Below are 12222 nucleotides of genomic sequence, written 5' to 3'. Positions count from 1 at the left end.
TCATGGTGAATAATTCTTTTTATATGCTGTTGAATTCGATTTGCTAGTATCTTATTGAGAATTTTTGCATCCATATTCATCAGGGATATTGGCCTGTAGTTCTCTTTTTTTACTGGGTCTCTGTCTGGTTTAGGAATCAAAGTAATACTGGCTTCATAGAATGAGTCTGGAAGTTTTCCTTCCCTTTCGATTTTTTGGAATAGGTTGAGAAGGATAGGTATTATCTGTGCTGTAAACGTCTGGTAGAACTCCCCTGGGAAGCCATCTGGTCCTGGACACTTATTTGTTGGGAGATTTTTGATGACTGATTCAATTTCTTCGCTGGTTATGGGTCTGTTCAAGCTTATTATTTCCTCCCGATTGAGTTTTGGAAGCGTGTGGGTGTTTAGGAATTTGTCCATTTCTTCCAGGTTGTCCAGTTTGTTGGCATATAATTTTTCATAGTATTACCTGATAATTGCTTGTATCTCTGAGGGATTGGGTGTAATAATTCCATTTCATTTATGATTTTATCCATTTGGGTCATCTCCCTTTTCTTTTTGAGAAGCCTGGCTAGAGGTTTATCAATTTTGTTTATTTTTTCAAAAAACCAGCTCTTGGTTTCATTGATCTGCTCTACAGGTTTTTTAGATTCTATATTGTTTATTTCTGCTCTGATCTTTATTATTTCTCTTCTTCTGCTGGATTTAGGCTGTCTGTCTTTGCTGTTCTGCTTCTATTTCCTTTAGGTGTGCTGTTAGATTTTGTACTTGGGATTTTTCTTGTTTCTTGAGATAGGCCTGGATTGCAATGTATTTTCCTCTCAGGACTGCCTTCGCTGCATCCCAAAGTGTTTGGATTGTTGTATTTTCATTTTCGTTTGTTTCCATACATTTTTAAATTTCTTCTCTAATTGCCTGGTTGACCCACTCATTCTTTAGTAGGGTGTTCTTTCACCTCCATGCTTTTGGAGGTTTTCCAGACTTTTTCCTGTGGTTGATTTCAAGCTTCATAGCATTGTGGTCTGAAAGTATGCATGGTATGATCTCAATTCTTTTATACTTATGAAGGGCTGTTTTGTGACCCAGTATATGATCTATCTTGGAGAATGTTCCATGTGCACTCGAGAAGAAAGTATATTCTGTTGCTTTGGGATGCAGAGTTCTAAATATATCTGTCAAGTCCATCTGATCCAATGTATCATTCAGGGCCCTTGTTTCTTTATTGACCGTGTGTCTAGATGATCTATCCATTTCTGTAAGTGGAGTGGTAAAGTCCCCTGCAATTACCACATTCTTATCAATAAGGTTGCTTATGTTTGTGAGTAATTGTTTTATATATTTGGGGGCTCCTGTATTCAGCGCATAGACATTTATAATTGTTAGCTCTTCCTGATGGATAGACCGCGTGATTATTATATACTGCCCTTCTTCATCTCTTGTTACAGCCTTTAATTTAAAGTCTAGTTTGTCTGATATAAGTGTGGCCACTCCAGCTTTCTTTGGACTTCCAGTGCCATGATAAATAGTTCTCCATCCCCTCACTCTCCATCTGAAGGTGTTCTCAGGTCTAAAATGAGTCTCTTGTAGACAGCAAATAGATGGGTCTTGTTTTTTTATCCATTCTGATACCTTATGTCTTTTGGTTGGTGCATTTAGTCCATTTACATTCAGTGTTATTATAGAAAGATATGGTTTAGAGTCATTGTGATGTCCGTAGGTTTCATGCTTGTAGCGATGTCTCTGGTACTTTGTCTCACAGGGTCCCCCTTAGGATCTCTTGTAGGGCTGGTTTAGTGGTGATGAATTCCTTCAGTTTTTGTTTGTTTGGGAAGACCTTTATCTCTCCTTCTATTCCGAATGACAGACTTGCTGGATAAAGGATTCTTGGCTGCATATTTTTTCTGTTCATCACATTGAAGATCTCCTGCCATTCCTTTCTGGACTGCCAAGTTTCAGTGAAATTGTAGTCTTAAAGCTGTGGACCGTCAGCTTCTGTCATCCACTTCTTAGAGCAGTTGTTTGAAAATTGTTCACATTCTGCTCTAATTCCATACTCTCGCTTCGTTTTTGTTCACATACAAGTAAATCGACCATACTCCACCTCTACCTCTGCATGTTTTCGCGTACCTCAATCTCAATAACTATTTTCATCAGTAGGATGGAAGTCTGAGGAGGTCCAGAACCTCACTTCTGCTGCTCGCTGCTTTCGCAGCAGGGCCTGAATGGGAGTGCTTTGTGCTCTCTAAATGCCTGCTAAAGGAATGACTGAGTTCTCTCGTTGTTTCCTCTCACATCTCTCCTCTTTAGAATGTAAGATTACTTTCGTTTGAAGAACTTCCTCTTGACTTCGCTGCCATTTCCCCCACGCTTCTCATGGTTCACTTTTTATTTTTGTGAGAAGAGGCATCTCTCCTCCGGATTTACTAACTTCTTGTCTCTTCACTGTCTTGAGGCTCTCTCTGTGACTTCTCAGATTTTGCTTTGAGATGTGCCCTCCTCATTGACCTTTGTTGGTTCTTCAGTCTCTGTGACATCTCAGCAGCACGCTGTGTTACTGACAGCACGTTCTTGGAAATCCCCTCTTCACTCTTTTACCTTTCTGACTTTTCTTTCTGAGTTTCCTTTGTTGATGTCCTTCAGCTCTGTGGTGGTGAGCAAAACAGAATAATTTTGCTCTCATCCTTTGTTCTTTTCTCTCTGCTTTCTTTGCAGTATCCTAGGCGCTAGGTTGCTCTTTGACCTTAGCTATTGTCTCTGTGTGCGTGATTACCAAATAGAGACAAATTGCCTTTACTACTCATTTTGTATCCTTTTAAATATTTCCTGTGTGCCTCAACCTAAACTCCTCTGTCAAGTTAAACAGTATGTGTGAAATTTGGGATGCCAGTGCTAATGCCTTGGGCTCCTGTCATTAGGGCGTCACTTCTGAAACTATGGAAGTAACCCTAATGGCAAAGGATAGCAATTTCCGCTGTGTTGTTTTCTTTGTCTGGAATGCTCTTTCCTTTATTCTTTTCAGCTTCCTTTCTCCTTTTAAGATCAACTTTGGAAACCTGCAGTTCACAAAGATTTCTAGGGTGACACCAGACCTTATTGACTTTCTGGGCTTTGAACTCCCTCCATACTCATTTATCTGTTACCTGGCACTCTTCGTATACTTGTGTCGTATTGTGTTGTAGAATAAATCCTCTTTGTTATAAATGTTTTATCTCACAGATACTCTGTAATCTTAGTCCTCTTTGTGCTCGCAGTGCCTAGTATATGATCAGCACTTAATAACGTGTGCTGTGGATGATGGCTTCCCCTTTGCATTTCCTTATCTTGTTCCACTTCTAATACTGAGATTGCTTAAAAATTAATTTTTCTTATCACCAAACAAACATTTCTCTTTCATAAATGAAATGGAGTGCTTGGACTGAGCCGAATGACAGATTTTCGATAGCCTGATTGCATTTTGCTTTGCACTATTTTTAGTACATTATAAAGGACTTGGAATGACTGTCGGAGAAGTAACTTTCCTCTGTCTTTTCAGTGTCTTCATCTTTTGAGTGTCATCTAAAAACTTGGAATGAAAGAATCATGATAAGAGCTATGGGATTCTGTGCAGACACACGCGCAGTTTTGTATGCAGTGGGGAGAGATGGAGTGGGGGAGAGAATATGAATAAATAAAAATGAATGTGAGGACACACCGCCCAAGCCCATATACCACCTGGCAACTAATGTTGGGAGGATGCCGGACCAGCCCCGCAGAAGAGTAGTTGTGTCAAAGGGGTGGTATCTCATAAGGATGTCATTTTAAGAGCATTCTCCCCCTTACCCCCTGCAAAAAGAAACCTACCCAGTTTTTATGATAAATTGTTGTTATAATCAAGTCCTCAGCAATATAGTAATGTGGTAGACATACTGAATAAAGAAGATCTAGTTAAACTATGGTGTCTTTTAAAAATAAGGTATAAGAAATTAGCTGTGGTTGAAATTTAGCTCTGTGTAGATGGAAAGTCTGGGTTAGTTGGGGCACCTGGGTGGCTCGGTCAGTTAAGCATCCAGCTCCAGGTTTGATCTTACCGTTTGTGAGATTGAGCCCTCCCATTGGCTCTGTACTGACCGTGCAGAGCCTGCTTGGGATTCTCTGTCTCCCTCTGTCTGCCCCTCCCCTGCTCATTCTCTCTCTCTCTCTCTCTCTCTCTCTCTCTCTCTCTCTCTCTCTCTCCCCCCCCCTTCAAAAGAAATAAACATTAAAAAAAAAAATCTGGATCAGTAGAGGGTAATTCCAGGCTCAAATGAGGGGAACAAAGGACTTCACCTACTTATTTACTTCTTTTTTTTTTTTTTTTTTTTTTTTTCCGTAGGGAAGTTGAAATACTGCCTTGTGGTTCTGAATCAGCCGGTGGACAAATGTGTTCGTCATCTTTGGAGCAAAGGTAATCTCAATTAGCGTTCACATTTCTTTACTTTCTTTACTCCTTGTAGGATGAACATGACTATTAAATATTCCAAAATCTGACTGTCATACCAAAAAGTGTAATTCCTAGCAAAGTGATTTAGTTATTGAATTACCAGGAGAATAAATCTTTTCTTAACCAGTTTCCACTTGTGGTTTCCGCATCATGAATCCCCAAGGACAGAATTACAATGTAGCATCATTATACCACATTTCTGATCCACCCTGTGGATGTTAATCCTGAGTACTTACTAGGTGTTTGTTGAAGTGTGAATAGTTTTGGCACCAGGGACAACAAAAAGCATCCTCAAGCCTCACTCATCCCAGCATCCAACAATAAGATATCTGCAGGGTAACCAGATTTGCAAAATTAAAAAAAAAAAAATGTTAACAGGGTATTAGAATCTCTAGGGAATGCTGAAAAATAGAAACAGTAGTTTTACAGAATTCATACTTCCATGAGTTTTCCTGTAAAAAGCAGCCTTTATTAACTTTTTTTTTACACTATTCTTTGATTTTTTTTTTTTTTTTTTTACATTCTTTGATTTGTATAGGATTAACCCTAGGCTAGAAAAGATTATTAAATACCATTTGGTGTTTTGAACCTCTGCTCTTCCATGAGATTTGAGTTTTTTTTCCAAAGGGATACTTCTGCCAAGGTTCCCAATGTAAGTTACAGGCCAAATTAGATAGACAGAACCACATGATTGTTGATATGCTGATGCATATTCCAGATGACTCTTCTAATCGCAGAATTCTTTAGTATTCTCAGCATCCAACTCTCACGTCTTGGAATGCAAACCTATTCGGCCAATAAGCTCACATCTGCGGACAGGGGTCCTTGTAATACTAGAGGGAACAGATCATCGTGGATGATTTTGTGTAAGGAATTGTTCTTGTCTTGTGTGATTACCATGAAAATTCTTGATTCCAGATTTAGCTATCTTTATGTGAGCCCACTGAAAATGGCACACTGTTACTGTACCAACACTGCCCTGAAAGCTGGCAAGTTATCTAACCAGAAGCTTCACTCTCCTCGCACTTCACACTTGGTTGTCATTAGGTAGTTACTCGGGGGCGCTAAAAAAAGGTCTTTTTTTTTTTTTTTTTTTTTTGTCACTTCAGTGCCTACTGCTGTGTCTGGCTCATAATTACTTAGTAATTATAACAAAGGAAAGTGAATTTGAGGGGTGCCTGGTGGCTCAGTTGGTTAAGCATCTGACTCTTGATTTCAGCTCAGGTAATCTCACTGTGATTTGTGAGATCCAAACCCACATAGGGCTCTGCACTGACAGTGTGGAGCCTGCTTGGGCTTCTCTGTCTTCCTCTCTTTTTGCCCCTCTCCTGCTTGTGCTTGCTTGCACGTGCACTCCACTCTCTCTCTTTCAGAATAAATAAACATTAAAAAAATTTTTTTTTAAATCTTTATTTTTGAGAGAGAGTATGGGTAGGGGAGGAGCAGAGAGGGAGACACAGAATCCGAAGCAGGCTCCAGGCTCTGAGCTGTCAACACAGAGCCAGATGTGGGCCTGAACCCATGGACCGTGAGATCGTGACCTGAGCTGAAGTCGGATGCTCAACCGACTGAGCCACTCAGGAGCCCCATAAATAAACATTTTTTAAAAAATGCTGTGGTTTTGGAGTGATGGTTGGATATTGGTGGGGGGTGGGGGACGGAACTGAAACTGATGGCCAAGAAAAAATTCTTGAGACACTTTTGGTGCGAAAGGTGGTCTTATTAAAGCATGGGACAGGACACCCATGGGCAGGAAGAGCTGCCCCAGGATTATAAGGAGTGCCTGATAATATACTTGGGAGCTGGGGGAGGTAAAGGCAAGGGGAAGTTTCCAAAAGGATTTTCATATGCTGAAGAAGACTCACAGGGTCCTGGAGGCCTAGCTATCATCAAGCTAAGGTTGTTTTTCCCCTCTAGCAAAGCATTAACAGTAAGACAGTTGGCTGTTCCTGGAGGAATGTTATACTCTGCCAGCCTGAAGCATTTGTCAGTGAGCTGCAGGTTATAAGGAAATTTAATTTTATCTGCCATTTCCTTCTGCCTTTGTTTCCCGTGTCATTTCCCCTTGAACAGTTTTGATCCTTAAATCTTTAAGGTTGCTGAGGGTGGAAGGTCTTCTCATCTGTAACTTCTTCATGCTATTAGGGGCATAGAGGTGTCCCTACCTATGGGTCAACAATGGTCAGTTTGAGGAATTTATATAGAGGAGTTACAAAGGCAGAGGCAGCCAGTCCAAGGGAGAAAACCTATATGAACCTCCTTGAGTAGAAAGGATCATCTGTCAGCTAGAAGTTATGGCAGTGAAGGAGGCTTGGCACGAGGCAGGGAGACACTGGAAAAGACAATAAAATAAAGTTAATAGTATGAGACAGAGAAGCCTAAATAAAAGACCTTTGGTAGTTAATCAGAATTTTCCGTCAGTCCTTCATTGTCCTTTGAAGAGAAATTTGAGGTCTTCCACAGGTTCACAGGAATAAGAAGGCGTGTCAGCTGACATACTAGACTCCTACGAGGAAGGTAGCAGTTTAATTCTTGATATATGAGTCCATGAGAAATGTCCTCCTAATTTTACTGTGGTGGAAGTGCATAACATGGCCCCGTAGGAGCCCTTCCAGGAGTGCATAATATGGCCCGGTAAGAGCCCTTCCGTTATGGAGTGAAATCCGTTGCTGTTTTAGGTTTCCAATCCTTTAAATAAACCAGGTCTTCTGGGTTTACATGGGGTGAGTTGCTAGTAACTGTCAGATCAGGCTTAGGGAGGATATGGTTTGCATATTCATTTAGAGATTTATGAATTAACCTGGCCTGACATGAATAATTTAATAGAGCATTCTAGTATCTATTTATTGATAGGTCTGCAGTAAGAAAAGGCTTTTTGGAAGAAGATTGGAAACCTTAGTTTGGAGAGCCATAGCCAAACAAAGACTAATTTGTTTGTAAAACAAGTCTAATTTTAACAAACCTGGCCTAATTATTTACATAAACTTAGCAAGAATAGTGATAGATCATATAGATGTTTTAAAAATGTGCTTTGGGGTGCCTGGGTGGCTCGGTCGGTTAGGCGTCCGACTTCGGCTCAGGTCATGATCTCATGGTCCGTGAGTTCGAGCCCCGCGTTGGGCTCTGTGCTGACAGCTCAGAGCCTGGAGCCTGTTTCAGATTCTGTGTCTTCCTCTGTCTCTGCCCCTCCCCTGTTCATGCTCTCTCTCTGTCTCAAAAATAAATAAACGTTAAAATTAAAAAAAAAAATGTGCTTTGCTGGAGCTTTTTTGTAAGGAACCTCTAGATTGAACTTTTAATAAAGCCTGTCCAGGTCAGGAGCCAAGTGCTTGCCATCAGGCATGTCTAGAGTACCTATAGGTTTGGGTGAATTCCTCTTCTCAAGGTCCCCAAGTACGCTGAGGTTCCTGCACCTGCCAGGAAGTGACCTTCTTTGCTTACCTGGTAAGGCTGCTGGGAGCTATGTAAGCAAGGTATCAGGCCAACAGTTCCAATGGGCTGCATGTTTCATAAATTCAACCTCAGTTTCTTAAAGCTGCCTGGTCATATCTGAGTCTATGCATGTATCTCAAATATGACATTCCAGTCAAAGCCTTGGTAAAATAACCAGTATTTCCAATGGTATCAGAATAGATGCTTATTGAATTATGCAAATAACTGTAGTTGCCATGAAAGAAAGAACACTCAATGAGAGTTTTCTGAATTTCATAGGGGTCAAGTAGAAAAGTTAAATACTTCAGTTCACAGAGGAATACTTTATCCTATTTCTGTGTATCATATGTATCTTTTTTTTTCTTCTAACGTTTGTTGTTTTTTGAGAGAGAGGGAGAGAGAGAGAGAGCGCACACGTGAGTGAACAGGAGAGAGAGGCAAAGGAGAGAACAGCAAAGAGAGAGGCAGACACAGAATCTGAAACAGGCTCCAGGCTCTGAGGTGTCAGCACAGAGCCTGACGCGGAGCTCGAGCGCGCAAACCGTGAGACCATGATGTGAGCCAAAGTTGGACACTCAACCTACTGAGCCACCCAGGCACCCCTGTATATTATGGATATCTTAAGAGAAAGTTTCCTTAATCTGGAAGAGCAAACATTAGAGAACCAGCAATATTTCAAACAAGAGTCAACAAAAACTATGATGACAAAAAGACTCAAAAATGGACACAGTTAAAAAATCTGATGAGCGATTACAACATAGCTGTCAAGAAGTCCAGTTATTTCTGTAACTTATATCACTTCAGTCATAGAATATCACATGATGGCATCATACTAAAATATATTAAAACTTTAAGAATTGTATATAATCTCCAGAATAGTTACAGTATTTACCCAAATGTAACCTACAACTATTATTTGTGCTTTCAGAGTAACTTAACATACTAAATAAAAAGCCCTGCTTGGTCAAAAAGACTTGACTTACAGTTTAAATCTTGGGAAGTTTGTTAAAAACCTCAGGACGTTATAATGCACAAAGCAAGTATACCATCAGACCCAGATATCCTTAGTTTCTCTGCAGGAAGTACAAAACACAAACCAACATGCCATAATCAATACTTTAGTATTTTATCTCGTTTGAAAAAGACCTAGATGTCCAATGGACTCAATTCCAATTTGTCATGCAAGCAAAACTTTAAAATTTCAGGTTACCAAAAACTTTGAAATCTTAACAATTACCCATGAAAAATTGTGAGACAGAATTAACCATCATTTTAAGTCACCTTTTTGCTAACAAATTGCAAAAGAGAAAACAGCTTATTTGACCTTCAGTAAATGTAGGTAGAATAAAAAGTTTAATATATTTAATGCTGGTAAGTCTTTTTTATTAAACCAACAAACTTAAATTAGTTTAAATACTAAATTATGTTCCACTTGGGTCCACTTCAAAGACAATTAATTTGTTCCCCATGGTCAATTTTTCCCTGGGACACTGGTGGGGAAATCTGGACAGTCTAAATAGGGTGCTCTTTGCTCCTGACATCGAGGGCGGGAGAAGTAGCCAGTGGTGCCCGAGGCCCTGAGGATGGTATAGAAGCCGGTTATACAGGAGGAGGAACAGGGGGAGGGGGAGGCAGAAGAGGTGAGGTGCCACCAGAAGTCAGAGGAAGAGTATTCCTGGTTCTAAACCTTGTCAGCTCAGACAGATGAGCAGACGCCACTTTTTTGCCCGACCGAAGTGGAGTTAGGCAGTCCATGTCAGGCAAGAGAAGACAGGGAACTTCCCTGAAACGAAGGGAGTTTCAGCAGATGCCTCGGAATATTCCTTCACGTCCCTGTCCTGAGATAGACTAACCACAATGGACTCCATTTACCATAGCCATTAACCTGGGAAATAAATGTGGGAAAGGCCCCCACATGTATTAGGAAGAAGGAACAGTGAGGGATAGTGTCCCCTTCGTTAGGGATGGCTTGTGTTTCTTCCAGCAACCTGGCTTCTGTTAGGCAGAGGCCTATTTAAATTATCATCCAGAATGTCAGGAAGGAGTTTATCAGCCTGGTTCTGCAGGAGACTATTAGGTCTGCATGCTGATTTAGAGCTATGAAGGCCTGGACCCAGGGTACCTCTGTCTCATTTGCCCTGTTTCCTGCAAAAGATCTAATTGAGATCCTAGGAGGCCATGCAATGTTATAGATCAGTCCCTTCTCAAATGTTGCCATCTGACTTGTTTCCAGTGGATCAAAGAGACATGCTAAAGGAGAGTCCTTGGGAACTAAAGACAGAGGTCCATTACCAAGAAAATCCACCCCTTCCCCCCCCCCCCCCCCCCCCCACCCCAACTCCCAGGTTGTGTCCCACATGTAGGATATGTCAGAGGTTTCTGGTGTCAAAACAAGCTGAGGTGTCCCTTGAACAAAATTACCTGCCGTAAAAGTTACCGCCTGACATAAAGGTCCCCACACTTCCCCATTGCATTCTAGACTACAGTGGGTTCCAGTGTGCGGACTCAGTTTGCCTTGCTGAGAAGGCCATGCATAAAGGCCAAGCTGTACGTTGGCCTGCCTTGCTGAGAAGACCATGAAGAACCTGCTGTTTTTAACCCATGGAAAACAGTGAAAAGTTTTACCAGATGAAATTACCCAATTCTGTAACTTAAATAGTCAGTAGAGGATAATGACGAAAAACAGTAAAGATAGAAACCCATTGTGTAAATGACATTCCAACACATGTAACCTTTAAAACTCATTTCCTGGGAAAGGGCCTCCGGTTGGGTTTTAATTCATTCGGGTACTGGTTTCGACCGGCTCTGAGCAGAGGTCTCCTGGCCAGAAGCAGCTAAACCAGAGATGTGGAGGGAACCTCCCACGGGAGTCTTAAGATTAAGGGCTGTCCTGGTGACTTTAGCTAGCTGTCCTGGGCCCAAGATGGACCACCTTGTATAAGAACAGAAACGAAGAGAAAGCATTTAAGTCTGAGTCTTCTTACCATCCCGAGCATGGCACTAACTTCCAGCCAAAAGGCAGGCTTTCTCCTCCCTGTGGAGTAGCCACTGGCTAGAGGATTGCATTCTGAGCAATAGATGTGAAAGTGTTCCAATAAGACAATACTCCTTGAAAAGCCCCTCAAATGAAAATAAAAGGAGAGGAGATGTACTCCCCGAGGCTCAGAGTCCAGATGAGAAGGCTCAGCCCCATGTTAGGTGCCAAAATGTTGTGGTTTTGGAGTGATGGTGAGGTGCTGTGGGGGTGGGGGTGGGACATCCAGAAAGAATTCTTGAGACATCTTTGATACAAAAAGGTGGTTTTATTAAAGCACAGGGACAGGACCTGTGGGCAGGTAGAGCTGCCCCAGGACTATGAGGAGTGACTGATTATATACTTGGAAGTCAGGCAAAGTAAAGAAAAGGAAGTTTCCAAAAGGATTTTCATATGCTGAAGAAGACTCAGGATCCTGGAGGCCTAGCTATCATCAAGCTAAGGTTGTTTTTCCCTCTAGCAGAGCATTAACAGTAAGACAGTAGGGAGTTCCTGGAGGAACGTTATACTCTGCCTGCCTCAAGCATTTGTCAATGGGCTGCAGGTTTTAAGGAAGTTTAATTTTATCTGCCACTAACGTCTGCCTTTGTTTCCCACATCAAATTTGATTTGAAAAAGTCTCTTGTCTGACATAGACAAAGGATTTATTTGATTTGCATGAAAATTGAACACTAGGTCCGTTTGTATACATGGAGAAAACTAATGGTGTCTAAGTGTGACATGGCCTGAATTGGTTAGGTAAGTCTCCTTCCCAAAATACCTTTTCTTCAGGTTATTGAAATGTACTTTCTTATATACTTCAGGATAATTCTTAGCTCTCTGGAGCCATTAACCATTGTAGAAAGCAGCTCTGTTAATAAGTACTGAGGAAAGGTAGAGTAAGGTTTTTGTGGTTCTCATAGTAGAAGCTGTGATTTTCTTTTGTTTGTAGTATCCTGTTTTGTATTGTTATTTTTCCAATAAAAAGTAAAAAAAAAAAGAAACTTTGAGCTTGAGTCTGAGTTGATGATCTTAACAAAAGTGAGAGGCCTAGAAAAAAGTATAGGGTAGCCTTGAGGGCCTCGATGGAACAGTGGTGTGGCTTGGGATTTCAGCAAATAAGGGCCAGAGGCAGCTTTGTCTGGTGCTCTTTGTGCTGTGTGTGCAACACTTTCTAGAACCTTCCTTCTGTGGATGTGAAGATTTGTGAAGAACGGAAATGAAGGGGTGAAATCAAGACTGTTATATCAACCCACAGACAAATTTGGAGGCTGCTGCACAGTATAAGTCTCTTATATAAATCGGTAATTTAACTTTAATCTATGCTAAGGACTTAG

At 41.1% G+C, this 12222-nt stretch overlaps 1 protein-coding gene across 9 annotated transcripts in view; it reads left to right on the top strand.

Annotated features, from left to right (window-relative positions):
* TPK1 (thiamin pyrophosphokinase 1) overlaps positions 1-12222 on the top strand; it is a 352656-nt gene that overhangs the window by 77164 nt on the left and 263270 nt on the right. For all 9 annotated transcript variants that reach the window (XM_032592472.1, XM_032592471.1, XM_030308673.1 and 6 more), the window contains one exon: positions 4333-4404. In XM_032592472.1, coding sequence (XP_032448363.1) covers positions 4333-4404 — 72 coding nt within the window. The remainder of the gene's footprint in view (positions 1-4332; positions 4405-12222) is intronic.

Source organism: Lynx canadensis, chromosome A2 (genome assembly GCF_007474595.2).
Source record: "Lynx canadensis isolate LIC74 chromosome A2, mLynCan4.pri.v2, whole genome shotgun sequence".
Taxonomy (NCBI): Eukaryota; Metazoa; Chordata; class Mammalia; order Carnivora; family Felidae; genus Lynx; species Lynx canadensis.
Note: the sequence above shows the minus strand (reverse complement) of the source record. Positions and strands in the feature narration are given on the sequence as shown.